Below are 15762 nucleotides of genomic sequence, written 5' to 3'. Positions count from 1 at the left end.
GCTGAAATTAGACAACCTAATAAGAGACTGAAATAAGCTGAACAGACAGGAGGCTGGAATTAGACAACCTAAGAAGAGACTGAAATAAGCTGAACAGACAGGAAGCTGAAATTAGACAACCTAATAAGAGACTGAAATTAGCTGAACAGACAGGAGGCTGAAATTAGACAACCTAATAAGAGACTGAAATAAGCTGAACAGACAGGAGGCTGAAATTAGATAACCTAATAAGAGACTGAAATAAGCTGAACAGACAGGAAGCTGAAATTAGACAACCTAATAAGAGACTGAAATAAGCTGAACAGACAGGAGGCTGGAATTAGACAACCTAATAAGAGACTGAAATAAGCTGAACAGACAGGAAGCTGAAATTAGACAACCTAATAAGAGACTGAAATAAGCTGAACAGACAGGAGGCTGAAATTAAACAACCTAATAAGAGACTGAAATAAGCTGAACAGACAGGAGGCTGAAATTAGACAACCTAATAAGTGACTGAAATAAGCTGAACAGACAGGAGGCTGAAATTAGACAACCTAATAAGAGACTGAAATAAGCTGAACAGACAGGAGGCTGAAATTAGACAACCTAATAAGAGACTGACATAAGCTGAACAGACAGGAGGCTGAAATTAGATAACCTAATAAGAGACTGAAATAAGCTGAACAGACAGGAAGCTGAAATTAGACAACCTAATAAGAGACTGAAATAAGCTGAACAGACAGGAAGCTGAAATTAGACAACCTAATAAGAGACTGAAATAAGCTGAACAGACAGGAGGCTGAAATTAGACAACCTAACAAGAGACTGAAATAAGCTGAACAGACAGGAGGTTGAAACTTTATAACCTAATAAGGATGTCTGAGGAGAAAGCATAAATTGGTGAGTGATGTATTGCTATGGACTCCACGACACAGACGCGCAAGCAAAGGATGACCTTGATCCACGTACATCCAACAAATAGCACATGACGCCAACTGTGAACCTGAAAATCTGAGGCAGCTGATGGAAGACAGGAAACTCTGGAGAGGAAGAGTCACATTGATCCGGGTAAGGAGCCCGTCCTGATGATGATGAAGGGACTGAAACAAATGAAACAGGCCGGACGCTGAAACTATACAACCTAATAAGGAACTGAAACAAGCTGAACATATAGGAGGCTGAAATTAGACAACTTAATAAGGAACCGAAACAAGCCGAACAGACAGGAGGCTGAAACTAGATATGCAAACATGAGAATCTAAGAAGTCTCCTCTGTTTTTGGTACTTGGTGATACGAAATTATATAACTTATATCATTACAAAAGTTAACGCCTTGTGTTATAACGATGATGCTGGTATTATATGTTTTCAAAGATATTTCGTAATATTTTACAATTTTAAAACATTACTTACTCCCCTATAATACGGCACAATCTACATTCACACCCCGGTTCTCGTCAGATCACCGAAATTAAGCCACGATGAGCCTGGCAAGTACCAAATGGGTAACAATTTTGGAATACTATGCGTTGTGTGTGCGTATGCGCTCTCCTCTTATCTCGGCATTGTCTCTAGTCGTCCGGAATTTCTACCTACAATTGGAATTAAACAATGCCAACTGAGGAGAGGTTTAAGATTGCGCAACTCTTGACACAAAAATTACATGCCGAGGCATTCTTACAATGGGTATCCATAGTCAGTCAAGACTGGACGGAGCCGTTTTATTTGTTTTGTTTTAAATACTATTGTAGGAAAGACTAGAGTTATCTCCCCTTACAGTTATATCCCTTTCAGGACAAAATTAACTTTCAGGTTAGAGTTATATCTATTGGTCCGGGGAGCCCTTAGCAACAAAAGGTGATCCCCAAATCTCGTTACATACACGAATTCCCGTGGCAACTCTCGTACTTGACATTCAGACCAAGATCAAAGTGTAGTGTCTGTTCCGGCAGATACTGCAAGCAAAGGCCAGATGTGGGGGCAACCCCACATACCTGACCTTTAACCAGCTCCCATTTCCCACCTCTCGAGAGCTGGTCCCCTTTTTCCCTTCTCCCTCCCTTCACTCCTCACATTAAAAATTGGCCTTGTGCCTAATTTGTTCGATGGGGGAGCAATTAAATACCATCTGTTCCTCAGATGCAGCACTTAAATTTCTTGTTCTCTCTCAGTGGAGGAGAAATCCTTCATGACTGAGACAATTTTTTTTTATTTTTGTTTCATTTTTCTATGCGTTAAAAAAAACGACCCTGGTGTCTAATTCTGTCCCGTGGGGAGGCATTATAAATAGAAACTCTTGCGCGAATATATGGTCATGAATAAAGACCGTAATTTCTCCTACTTTTGTTTGCCGGATGCTGATCTGAGTAGATTAGTTCCTTTTGTGCACGTCTGCTAACAAACAAACAAACAAACATGTTATGTGTATAAGTGACATTTTTTATTACCTTTATGTCTCACTCATCATTTTTTTTTTTTACTTTTATTAGCAACTAGCAGGGCTACCCGGCGTTGCCCAGAACTGTATAAAACAAAGCGAAAAATGAAGTTGTGTCTGGAAATCACTTGCTATTCTTAGGATGCTGAGGATCTTTTTGATAACTATCTATCATTTTCTATGCCGAGCAAAGCAGACTAGATTTGATTGTATTAAACAGTACAACAAACCACAATCACATTGTTTTCCCGGGCGATACAGTCTTTGAACGTATCTGCTTTATCCAGGATATTGAGCACTTTGAATCAACTTATACTCCTTACCATATATGATACTGTATTATTCCTATTTTGACTCGCAAGCAACACCTTTATGTACTTTGTATAGTATACAACTTAATAATGTACTTTGTATAGTATACAACTTAATAATGTACTTTGTATGGTATACAACTTAATAATGTACTTTGTATGGTATACAACTTAATAATGTACTTTGTATGGTATACAACTTAATAATGTACTTTGTATAGTATAGAACTTAATAATGTACTTTGTATGGTATACAACTTAATAATGTACTTTGTATAGTATACAACTTAATAATGTACTTTGTATAGTATATAACTTAATAATGTACTTTGTATAGTATACAACTTAATAATGTACTTTGTATGGTATACAACTTAATAATGTACTTTGTATAGTATACAACTTAATAATGTACTTTGTATAGTATACAACTTAATAATGTACTTTGTATAGTATACAACTTAATAATGTACTTTGTATAGTATACAACTTAATAATGTACTTTGTATGGTATACAACTTAATAATGTACTTTGTATGGTATACAACGTAATAAAAAAAATAAATAAATGTGATAGACATAGAGAGGACCTACCTCAGAAGCGGGCGAGAATCTGTTTCGGCAGCAAAAGGCTGAAAGACAGAAAAATTTAAAAAAAAAAAAGAGAGAGGCCAAGATGGAGGCTGTTGTCTTTTAAAGCCTCCGGTCACGCGTATATCTCGAGCAGTCTCGTGTGGTATATGCAAATTGGGTATATCCGAAACATTATAAAAGGCGAGTCGACGGAAGGAGTGGGAGAAGCGTTTAAGACATGCGAATAGAGAACGTCGACGCGTATCTCGTGTTGTGAACAACGAACTCTACTCGACTCAACTTGTGACTAGCGAACCTCTGCTTGACGTTTTACCCAAAAAGTTTTGTCACTTTACGTTAGACAAATACTTCTGATACAATAAAGTATTCCTCTCGGGCAACGCCACGTTTAAATACAATTGCTCTATCTAGCAAAATGAGCACTCTTGGGGTACTCTCTGCATGTTAGCAGATAATATATTTCAGTGTTATTATATAGTACGGTATACTTACTATTATAAATTCCGGACAACACCGAGTAGAGTATCTTATATAAAATCACATAACAAAACAGAGTAGTGTTTCTTTCCCCCTTTTTTTTTCCTAGACAATGCGGTTATTTAATATACCTGCTCTATTTAATATATTGAGCACTTTGGAGTGACTAATGTATATTCCTTATCCGATATGATACTGAATTGTTAAATGTATTGATCTCGGGCAATAACGTGTAACGTGCGTCATGTAAAGTCTTGTTTATTGATGTTATAGATTTTTAAGATAAACTATCTCGCACGAGCCTTTCCAGCGTGTATGACACCATCGCTTCCCGGGAAGAGTTACTTGGTTGAGCAACCAGCTCCTCAGGGGAATAAACGATATCCAAATGGTATCTAACGATTGGCACATGGAAACATCAACAAAAACGGGTCGATATGTCGTCGGCTATAACTGGCTGGCATAGGTCGCTTCTTGTCTTCATTCCGTCGTCACAGGCATCTTTCCATCGTCGGCATTAAGGGTATGCTGGAATTTAATGCTTATATAAAAATAGCGAACAAATGCATTTTTATAAAAATATGATTTATTTCAGATTTAACAATGAGGAGCATATTTTTATAAAGACCAGTTGAAACCAGACGCATGCTATGTCGCGTCCGCCGACTCCAGAATGCAAGCGTCAACTGTTTAAAACAATAGAATTATATTTAATTCTCCCTTTCAATGAAGAAAGAGAGAGAACGGAAGTGAAAGAGAGAAATAGAGAGAGAGAAATAGAGAGAGATAGATAGATAGAGAGAGGGGGAGCGGGAGAGGGGGGCATTCATATATAATGCTTAAACATTGTTTTGTTTTTATATCCATGAGTTCTTTCGGGGTTGACCTTTCAAATTCTAAGGTCTTATATCGTTTTGCCTTGGTTCAATATTATAAACAAACTGTCATTCTTGGCTTAAGTCATAGCAAAACATTTCAAAATCACAAACACCTACTTAACGCATCTGCACCTCACAAGTAAGGACCAAGTTAGGCACAAATGGGTGAGAATATTACAGAAAAATGCGAATGATTTTTGAGTAGTCTGAAACACAAAGTTATAAATTAATCAAGATGATATGTTTGAGTAATACTAACATGCATAAATAAATTACAATCGTTTTAAATAACAATGCTACAAATATAAATATATATAAACTTTTGCAACGATCTGATAAATAAGGCAAAAGCCATGTTTTTCCCCGCGTTTTTTTTTTTTTTTTTTTTTTTTGCATCGTTTAAAAATCAACTGTCTGAATTTAGTTAATAGACGAATGTTGTAATTACATGTTGTCTTTATTCGTTAAGGTTTCCTGTGGCGGTGACGCTTGGTCTTTTGCGAAGAACATATATGATATGAAAACTTAATTGAACAGAGAATGGAGGTTTTTATATCTCGCCTACTGCAACAACTTAGACGACCAGGGTCGGAAAGTCGGATTGAAAAGTCAACGCCCACCTCCCGAGGATGAGCACTCTGACCCGCAAAAAAGTGCCCGGGCAGCTTCGTTGGCATTCCCCGGTAAGAGTGCCTCAAGCGGTTAGCAATAAACTAACCCTTTCTCAAAAAGAGAAGGCAAAGCCTGGAAGGTTGGACCTCCTAGAATTGCACAGGAACAGCATTACACCGTAATCAACAGAGACCAGGTCATTATAAGAATTGTCTAATTTCTGTTGATTTTTGGGAATATAGAGAAAAAATCCCGGGTCTAAAATTCGATATCTTTTATGGGAATTCTTCAGAAGTTGCTTGTCTTTCCGACTCTGTTTTAATTATGTTATTTTAAACAAACAACATCGTTTCTTTTACTTCTTTTTTATTCTAGGTATCTTAACTGCTGCGATCAATGAGATTTATTCAAAAGAGATACAGTTTGAACTGAAGTCCGCATATCAAGAAGCTGTTGGTCCATTGGCGAGTCAGGTGCGCGAACACACGGTTTTTCGCGTTTCGGTGGTCGATCCCAACCGACAATCCAACATCAGCCCGCCAACGTTCATATGCCAAACCAGGAAATACGCAGAAAGACAAATTCTAGCCGATGTGAGTGCAAACTAAACTCATGATATTTTGCAATAGAAAAATGCGAGCATGAAAACTAATATGGTTAAGCTTAAACATGGAAAAGTAAAGGACTGGTTGTTGAAACTGGAAAAGAAAAGGACAAGATATTCTAGTAAAAAGTATAATAGATTCATAACTTAAAATATTGCAACATTAAGAATTGATTATATAACGTTATAAATTGAATTAAAAAAGATTATTAATGTTGCAATATTTTAAGTTATAAATTTATTATATTTTTTACTAGAATATCTTGTCCTTTTCTTTTCCAGTTTTAACAACTAGTTCTTTACTTTCCCATGTTTAAACTTAACCATATTACTTTTCATGCTCGCATTTTTAATTTGTAATCCATGATTTTTCCAGGCTTCCAATAAATTCATTTGTTCTTTGTTTAATTTTAGTTTTATTACTTTTGCCCCCATAAATATAGCATACACATATGTAATAACAATGTACGGAACTCGTCTGCTTTCAATAAAATCCCCCAATTATCCCCCTTTCATGCTTTCATTCTTTCTGTTTCACTTGTTACTTCTCTTTCCGCGACAGCAGTGAATTAGTAGCAACAGTAGTTGCTGAAGCGACGTAGTTGCTATGGAAAGCAGTTGTAAAAATCGTCGCTCACCTCCTTACATATTTTTAAGATTTTGACAGCAAATGAAAATTGAAAAAAAAAATGTAACACAATATAGCTGAGAAGATGATCTATAAAAGTAAGCGGTGAAGCTTTAAAGAAGTTGTAAATGACTAAAACTGCCACTTAACTATACATTCAAACACGGTAGTGTTTGAATATATTTATAACTTAATCATCTATTAAATCACACACATTCAAGAATAGTTTTAATATGTATGGTAAAACGCCATAATCATCTCCGTCGTTTGTCAAATGTGGGAAGGTTTTGTATCTTTTAATATATAAAGTAAAGTTGGCCTCTTCATCTTTTCTTTCTCAGCGATAGCTTTCTGCCAACAAAATCGATATTTGATTCTGCTGCGTCAGTTTTTCTTGGGAATTCTTGCAGCATTTTCTTGGGAAATAATAAAATGTAATTCAATTTGATTTCTTTCCAGAAAATACTTTATCAAATTCAGAATTATTTTCAAATATTCCGCCATCTTTAAAAAGAGAGGTAACTCTGTATTTACCCATAACAAAGTTACTCCTCGTTGATCGAACAAAATGTTTGGAAAAAGAAATCGGCATAATTTTACAAAGAAAAGCGAAATAAGTTATAAGCATAATACACAAACATTAGAAGTATGATACACTAACATTATAAATATAATACACTAATATTAGAGGTATAGTACACTAATATTATAAGTACAATACACTAATATTATAAGTATAATACACTAACATTATAAATATAATACATTAACATTATAAATATAATCGATGCCTCCATTCAGTCTCTATAAAATAAAATAATATAAAATCTTAAGAATATTACTTTTCATGCGCGCATTTTTCCATATAATATATATATATATATATATATATATATATATATATATATATATATATATATATATATATATAAGAGAAAGAATATTAAAACTAAGTTGAACTTTACAATCAAAATTTATTGTTCGACTGAATACTCCAAAAATAAAAAAAACAATTTACAAAGTCCTTATTCCGAGTTTCAAAGAACGGTATTCTTGTTATTCTTCTCATCAGAGGACATAAAGAAATCAGCAAATTATATTTGTAGCAATGCTAGAATTTGCTAGTTAATGCATTAAGTGAAACTGCAATTTATTGCAGTTATAAATTGCCAAATAAAAAGTGAAAAAATGTTGGATATATAAAAAGATATATATATATATATATATATATATATATATATATATACAAAACGCGTATAATATTTCAACTTGCATGAAAATCCTCTCAAGTTAATCCCAAATGCAAAACAGTTCTTTAGAGAGAATGAATTCCAAAATAAGTCCAGCGTAATATATAATATAATCCAATTGGAAAGCCTTCAAAACAACTGGAATAATGAAAATTGTTTTTCCGGGAAGTGCAGTAACCCAAACAAAAAGTCTGTCCCCAGTCAAATGAAACCTAATAGTAAAAAGAGAGAAAAAAACATTATGAGAACCTTCATCATCGGCTTAATTAGAAAAAGTGATTTCAAATTAAATTTTAAAGTAATTAGGTTCAGGCAAAGCGAGGATATATATATATATATATATATATATATATATATATATATATATATATATATATATATATATGTTTTTACTATAGGCTTTAAAAATAAAGGTACAAGATTCAATTTGAAATTTATTTATCTTCAAAGTTCACTGTTCTAAATTTTACAAAGTACGGTTTAAATATTTAATTTAAATTGAATCAAAAAATTACCTTGGATTTATTTTATGTAATGTACATTTTGTTGCACTTTTTAAAAAAATCATTGAAAATTTTATATCTATATCATTAATTGCTAGATGAAGGATAATGTTTTTAAAGTGCAACAAAATGTACATTACATAAAATAAACTCAAGGTAATTTTTGATTCAATTTAAATTAAATTTTTATATCTTACTTTGTAAAGTTTATAAAAGTGCACTTTGAAGATAAATAAATTTCAAATTGGATCTTGTACCGTTATTTTTAAAGTCTATAGTAAAAACATTTTGTTTAACAATTTTCATGACTTGGATGAAATGCTTTTCTAACTTGTATCTTATCTTTTAAGATTAAATTTTTAAACTCTCCTTCTCTCTATTTCAGTTTGTATTTCTCCTCACACCACAACTCATTTTTGAAACCCTCTCTGTGTATTATTACACGTCTGAATATTCTCTCTGTTTCGGTTTGTATTTCTCCTCACACCACAACTCATTTTTTGCAACTCCTCTTTGTTACATAGGTTTGAATAATGAGAAAATCTGAATTTTTTTCACAAAGACTTTAAAATAACTTTTTTAGGTTAAATTTTTTAAAACTTCTTTCAGAATAGAAAATCTTTAAAATTTAATAAGGAACATATTTCATATAGGTTTCATTAACAAATATTCAGTACATAACGAGAAAATAGAGATGAAAATTTCTAAAGGACTGTATAACTGGTTACGGTCAATAGTAATCCTCGCCAGCAAAAGTCTTTGTTATTGTTATTCTATTATTATTATTTAAAACATTTTGTGTCCTGCTCTTTCGCGCGAGGACTAATATATATATTATATATATCTTCAATAAATAAATATATATATATATATATATATATATATATATATATATATATATATATATATATATATATATACATACACTGCTGATTAAAAATTTAAGACCACTTAAAAATCTTTAAAAAGAAATCTTTTTTTTAAGAATAGATTGTAAACTCTTCCGACGTAAGGTTACTAATACTAATTTAACAGGTTATGGAAACAAAAAGGTACATTCCAAAAATGTTATTTCAAAATTTTTATTTTTATTTTTATTTTTACACATGATCAAAATTATAAGACCAAAGATATAAATTGTTAGATTTATGATAATTCTAATGTTTTTAGTTCAGTTAGAGATTAGCAATCACTATATAAAGGTGTTACCATGCCTCAAGCAAGAAAACTAACCGAAGTTGAGCACTCTCGAATTCTAGGATTCCATAAGCAAGGTTTGTCACAGCGAGCGATAGCAGCTCAGGTAAATCGCAGTAAAACTTATTTGCAACTTTCTAAAGAACACTGAGAATTATGGAAAAGCAAAATCCTTTGGTAGCCCCCCCCCCAATATCCCCTGCATTGAGTAGAAGAATCAGACGGGTTGTTAGGAATGGCAGAGGACTTTCTTCTAGTCAAATTAAAGCGGTTACAGATGCTGATTACAATCCAATATGCATCAGACGACTCTTACAACAAAAAGGCATGGTAAATGAAAAGCGTAAACAAATTCCTCGGTTGCTTCAACGTCACAAGGTGGGACACTTGAAATTTAGTCGTGAATACCAAGCCTGGGACGTTGAGAAATGAAAGAAAGTCCGATTTTCTGATGAGAAAAATTTCAATTTAGAGGGTGCTGATGGCTTCTAGCGATATTGGCATGAAACAAGAAAAAAACATGCCCCTTAGAATTTTTTCCACACATCGTAGTGGTGGAGGGTCCGTAATGGTATAAGGTGCCTTTTCTTACAGAGGGACGATGGAGCTCCAGATGGTGTAAGGTCGTCAGACAGCAGCTGGTTATGTTGGCATGCTACAAAAAGCACCTTGATGATGGAGGGTCATCGTTTGTGTGAGGACGGATGGTTATTCCAACGGGATAATGCTGCAATCCACACTGCAAGACGGACCTTGAGCCTCATCTCTTGGGACATCCTGCATGCTCACTGGACTTGAACCCAATTGAAAATGTTTGAGGATGGATAACAAGAGAGATTTATCGAAATAGCAAAATAGAAAATGTTTGAGGGTGGATAACAAGAGAGATTTATCGAAATAGCAAACAATATTCAACAAAAAAATGAACTTTGTGAAGCCATCTCCAGAAACTAGAGCAGGATCCCCCGCACCTTAATGGAAACCCTTATTTCAAGCATGCCCCAAAGAATCTTTGAAATTATCAAAAGCAGTGGAGGTAGAACTAATAATTAAGTTTGATTGTTGAATGTTTTCATACACTTTTCATACACTTTTCATACAATTTATTAGAATTCTTGTCTCTAGTCTTATAATTTGGATCATGTGTAAAAAGACTAATTTAATAAAAATGTAAATTTTAAAAATAAATCTTTGGAATGTAGCCTTTTGTTTCCATAACCTTTTAGATTGTAGTAATAGTAACCTAAGTCGGAAGAGTTTAAAATCTATCCTTCAAAAAAGCTTTTTAAAGCTTTTTAAATGGTCTTAAAGTTTTAATCAGCAGTGTGTATATATATATATATATATGTGTGTGTGTGTGTGTGTGTGTGTATGTGTGTGTGTGTGTGCGTGTGTGTGTGTCTATAGTGAATGAAGGACAAAAGTCTATATTCCAAAGTTCATGATGTCGACCATCTTATAATTTATTCCTTTAATTCAGTTGACATTTACAATTCTTGATAGTATCTGGTTCATAGCACAAAATCATTCACTTAATTATTATATCAATCAGTGAATCGATTTTGCCCTTAACTCATCAGAAAAAATAGCAAGAATCAATCTGTCAAAAGGAAATAAAGTGCGTTTTGATATGATTAAAAATCCGAAAATTGGAAGAGAAGCTGTAAATACCTTATAATATCTTTCCATTACGCCATTTTTTTCTTAATTAAAGAGATAACTAATAAGATGAGCAACAGCATGAACTTTGGAATATAGACTTTTCTCATTCATTCATTATATTGCTCTGTAATTACATTGAACTTCTTAAATAAAGATTGGTATATATTATAAGGAAATAGAATATATTTCCACAGAATGTGAGAGCTAAAATACAAATATTTACTATAAAAACTTATACATACATATTCCAAAGACGGACCAGTGGTTTCATGGTATTGACGCCCATGATTTGTATTGAGTTCATATCAGCCATAGATGACTAGTTCAATACAATGAAACCGCTGGTCCGTCTTTGGAATACGTATGTATGGTTTATATATATATATATATATTCTGTGAAAATATGTTGTTTTTTTTTTCAATTATATTTCACGTTTTATTCATACCAATCCTTAATTTATGAAGCTCGATATAATTACAGAGGAATATAACAAATGAATGACATTAATATTAATTTATTTTTATTTCAGACTATTAGTCTCATCTTTATTAGTTGTTGTTTTTCATCTTTTTATTGGATTGTTTATTCACAACGTTTCGGCCAACTAATTCCTCTGGCCTTCGTCAGGTGGTAACCGCGACGGATAGGAACTTCGAATCTCCTAACTGCATTCTCAGCCATCACTGCCATCCGTAGTTGTTGTCGTCTCACCACATTTTGGCCAATTACGCTTTGGGTGGGATTGAAACCGCTATCTTCAGACAATGTTCATCTAGAACTGTAGAGATTCAACGTCTCTATCAACTGCGCCACGGGCCCTAAAGGGTGATCAAGGTTGGATTCTTTGATCTTATAAATCCACGTTTATTTATTAACTGATCTTCCATAGTCGGTTCCGTACCGATTGGTATATATATATATATATATTATTCCTTAATTGGAATTCATTTTTGAGATGAGCATTATATATATATCAATTTATTTTTATTTCGGACTACTAGTCTATATTCCAACTTTCATGATGTTGACCATCTTACAATTTATTTATTTCAATTACATTGACATTTACAATTCTTAACAGCAATTATCTTTTATTAAGCCATTTCTCAAATGGTAAAACTTCTTTTCCAATTTTCGGATTTTGTAATCATGCCCAAGTACATTTTTTTTTTCTTTTAATGGATTGATAGTTGCTGTTTCTTCTGAGAAGTTAAGGGCAGAATAGATTTATTGATTGATATAATAATTAAATAAATGATTTTATGCTACGAAACAGTTGCTGTCAAGAATTGTGAATGTGGTAGTAGGACTCGGCGCAGGTTCACAAGTCCAAAGAGACCCAGGCTTGTCTTCAGAAAGAGTACTACGACTTTGTACCCTTCTCTCATTGACTTACCCTCCGCCTCCGATCTTAACCTGCTGGATTACGTCGTTTGGTCATACGTCGAGAACATCACCAACATGACCTCCTACAACACAAAAGCCAGCCTGATCGCTGCCATCCGTCGAGTATTCGCCGAGCTCCTACTGGCGCTTATGGAAAAGGCATGCTCCAGTTCTGGACCCGTTTTGAGGCGGTGATTGTGGCTGAAGGCGGCTACATTAAGTAGACGTCAGCTCTACTACATAATCAAGCTACCTGAATTCATTTTTTCAATAAAGGTTTTAAAATAAAACTGTAGTGTTGTTTTCTTTAGGGTGACAGTTTTGTCATTTCAGCCTGTATATAAACGTGGCTTTTTGCTTTCTTCTGATGAGAAGTCTTCGGTTTTATAAATGCCATGGCCTAAAAAGAGTTGTTTCTTTCTTTTTTTTTCTTATTGATCTGATGATATAATGTAGTTTTATTTAACTATGGATTTTCATCCTTTATTTCTTACTACCTAGCTCTACTCACGTATTGAGCACTGATTAAGTAATTATTAAAAATAGATACATAAAATTTTATGTCGATACACAAAATAATCAATATATATATACATATATATATATATATATATATATATATATGAAGATATAATTTCACGTGTAAATTTTCAGTATTTACTTCAACAGTGCTCAATACACAGGTAGAGCTAGGTAGTGAATGATAACTTCATATATATATATATATATATATATATATATATATATATATATATATAGTCATCCACATACAGTACTGTTTCGCTGTTTCACAGCTCATCAGTGCGGCTAGACAGGCAACTACCTCAAGCCAGGATTGAAACCCGACCGTTTATACGGCAGTCAAGGCTTCTAACCATTACGCTATTGGTGGCTGCTTGAACGAGTAGTGAGTTTTAACGATGTTTTGATATCGCAAAAAAAAAAACTTTAAACGAAATGAAGCACCATTCGAATGTTAATAATTATTTCCAGCTTAAATTTTCAAATAATTATTATTTTAGCGCTTACTCTTGAAACAACCATCTATTATATAAATTTCACCTGTCTGTTTAAGTATATGTATGTATGCCTAAAAGTTTCGACAGAGGCGACAGATTTCTGTTGTTTTTAACTATGTTTAAAGTATATAGTATATATATATATATATATATATATATATATATATATATATATATATATATATATATATATATATATATATTTGGACGATCAGGTCTCGATCCTGGCTTGAGACACTTGCCTTTCTACCCGTACTGATTAGCTGTGAAACAGCGAAACAGTACTGTATGTGGATGACTATATATATATATATATATATATATATATATATATATATATATATAGTCTTTTTTGGTTACTTTTAACTTTTCGTGTATCATTTACGCATCTTCATGAATATGTGTGAGAGGCCCAGTGAGAATTATGAGTAGATTTATTTAAACAGTAGTTGGGTTGTGAGCGAAGATGCGAGTGAGGGTCAGTGGGTCTGCTGGCGACAGTAAGGGGTTAGTATTATAGGGAACGGGAGAGCGTGCCAGTTCTAGGGTTAGTGTCAGGAACGGGTTGGGTGTGATGTGGGGAGTTATCGATTTTTGAATATATTTTTACATATGATACCTGTATATGTTATTTTCGTTTTTTTATAGGATGTTATTTCGCGTAGAAGTCAGGCCACAAATTCACCGGAGAGCCCACTGTCCGACGAAAGCGTGAAGGCGATCCGACAACCAAAATGTAAACCTTTCATTCCGATGCACCTGGACGTTCTTCCCGTATCGCCAATCACTTTCGTACACATCCTCCCTTACCACGTGCTATTGAATTCTTCTGATGAGATCCTCCAAACGGGCGTCACTTTGCAACAACAACTTCCCAGTGCGATGAAAAGCGGCCGGCCACTGCTGAGTGCATTTTTCGAGCTCATCCACCCACCACTGACCGAACTGTGTTACAAGAATATCATCACGTTCATAAATAGTCCGTTTGTGTTGAAAGTTAAAAAGATTAACGGCCAAAATGTTAGTGAAAATTCCCTCCTTTTAAAAGGTATGTGCGCCGTTTTCATAGACAAAAAAAAAAACTTTAAACGAAATGAAGCACCATTCGAACGTTAATAATTATTTCCAGCTTAAATTTTCAAATAATTATTATTTTAGCGCTTACTCTTGAAACAACCATCTATTATATAAATTTCACCTGTCTGTTTAAGTATATGTATGTGTGTATGTATGTATGTATGTATGTATGTATGTATGTATGCCTAAAATTTTCGACAGAGGCGACAGATTTTCATGAGATCGATATCGTTTTGAAGCGCGACCCTTCGGACGACAAATATTAAAAAATTAGCTTAAAACACTAATTTCTTCACCCTCAACTGGGCACTTTTCTACAGGGAGGGATCGCTTTTTTCGCCGATATTTTCGAAAGTCATCCTCTCTTTTCGATTGACTAGTCTTAATTTAAACTTTCGTTACTTCCGGTTTGCGATTGATGCAACAGCAAAGACGTCACGTTTTTTTTGGGGGGGGTTCACGTTCTTTTTCTCCTTAGCGGTACGGGTTCGAGCCAGCCTGCATACTACCACTTTTTGTTTTTTTTACTTTTTTGATCAACACACACTTCTAAACACCCGGGCAACCAACGCTGGGCACCCAGTCTAGTCATCAGAGAAAAAAAAAACAAATAAAATCAAGATTTCAAAAGTAACTAAAGTAATTGTTATTTGAAAATAATTTGAACCCTATATTCATTTATCGTATACTAGCGGGGTGGGGCGCCTGACTTTGCCCGGGCGTAAAATACATTTAGATATATTTAAATTTGTCCAGATTTCGTATATATTATTACAGGGTCGTGATTTCAAAAGTAAAAAAATGTATTTGCGTGCCATCAGTTAGAATCGAAACTAAAACATTCAAAGCTGGTGACGTTAACACTGTACTAACGTGACACACATATGAATTGATGAAAAATTAAAAATAGACTAAGATTAATATACAAATGTATGATGGTTTTTTCAATTTTGACCCCTTAAAACTATTTTAACCGGCTAAAAACCCATAAAAATGGTCTGTAAAAAAATCCAAACATTTGAAGCCCCTAGCGTCGCTTTGCAATTTTTACTTTCGGAGGAGATAGAGTTTGAAAATATGCAGACAGACAGACATTTAGCCTTTTATATATTAGATTTATATACTATATATATATATATATATA

The 15762-nt window shown here is 33.6% G+C and overlaps 1 protein-coding gene across 1 annotated transcript in view; it reads left to right on the top strand.

Annotated features, from left to right (window-relative positions):
• Positions 1-15762, top strand: part of LOC145296917 (guanylate cyclase soluble subunit beta-2-like) — a 120646-nt gene that overhangs the window by 64193 nt on the left and 40691 nt on the right. The window contains exons 5-6 of the mRNA XM_080143081.1: positions 5667-5884; positions 14190-14589. Of these exons, the coding sequence (XP_079999207.1) occupies positions 5667-5884; positions 14190-14589 (618 nt within the window). The remainder of the gene's footprint in view (positions 1-5666; positions 5885-14189; positions 14590-15762) is intronic.

Source organism: Euprymna scolopes, chromosome 17 (genome assembly GCF_053919585.1).
Source record: "Euprymna scolopes isolate OS-2025 chromosome 17, ASM5391958v1, whole genome shotgun sequence".
Taxonomy (NCBI): Eukaryota; Metazoa; Mollusca; class Cephalopoda; order Sepiida; family Sepiolidae; genus Euprymna; species Euprymna scolopes.
Note: the sequence above shows the minus strand (reverse complement) of the source record. Positions and strands in the feature narration are given on the sequence as shown.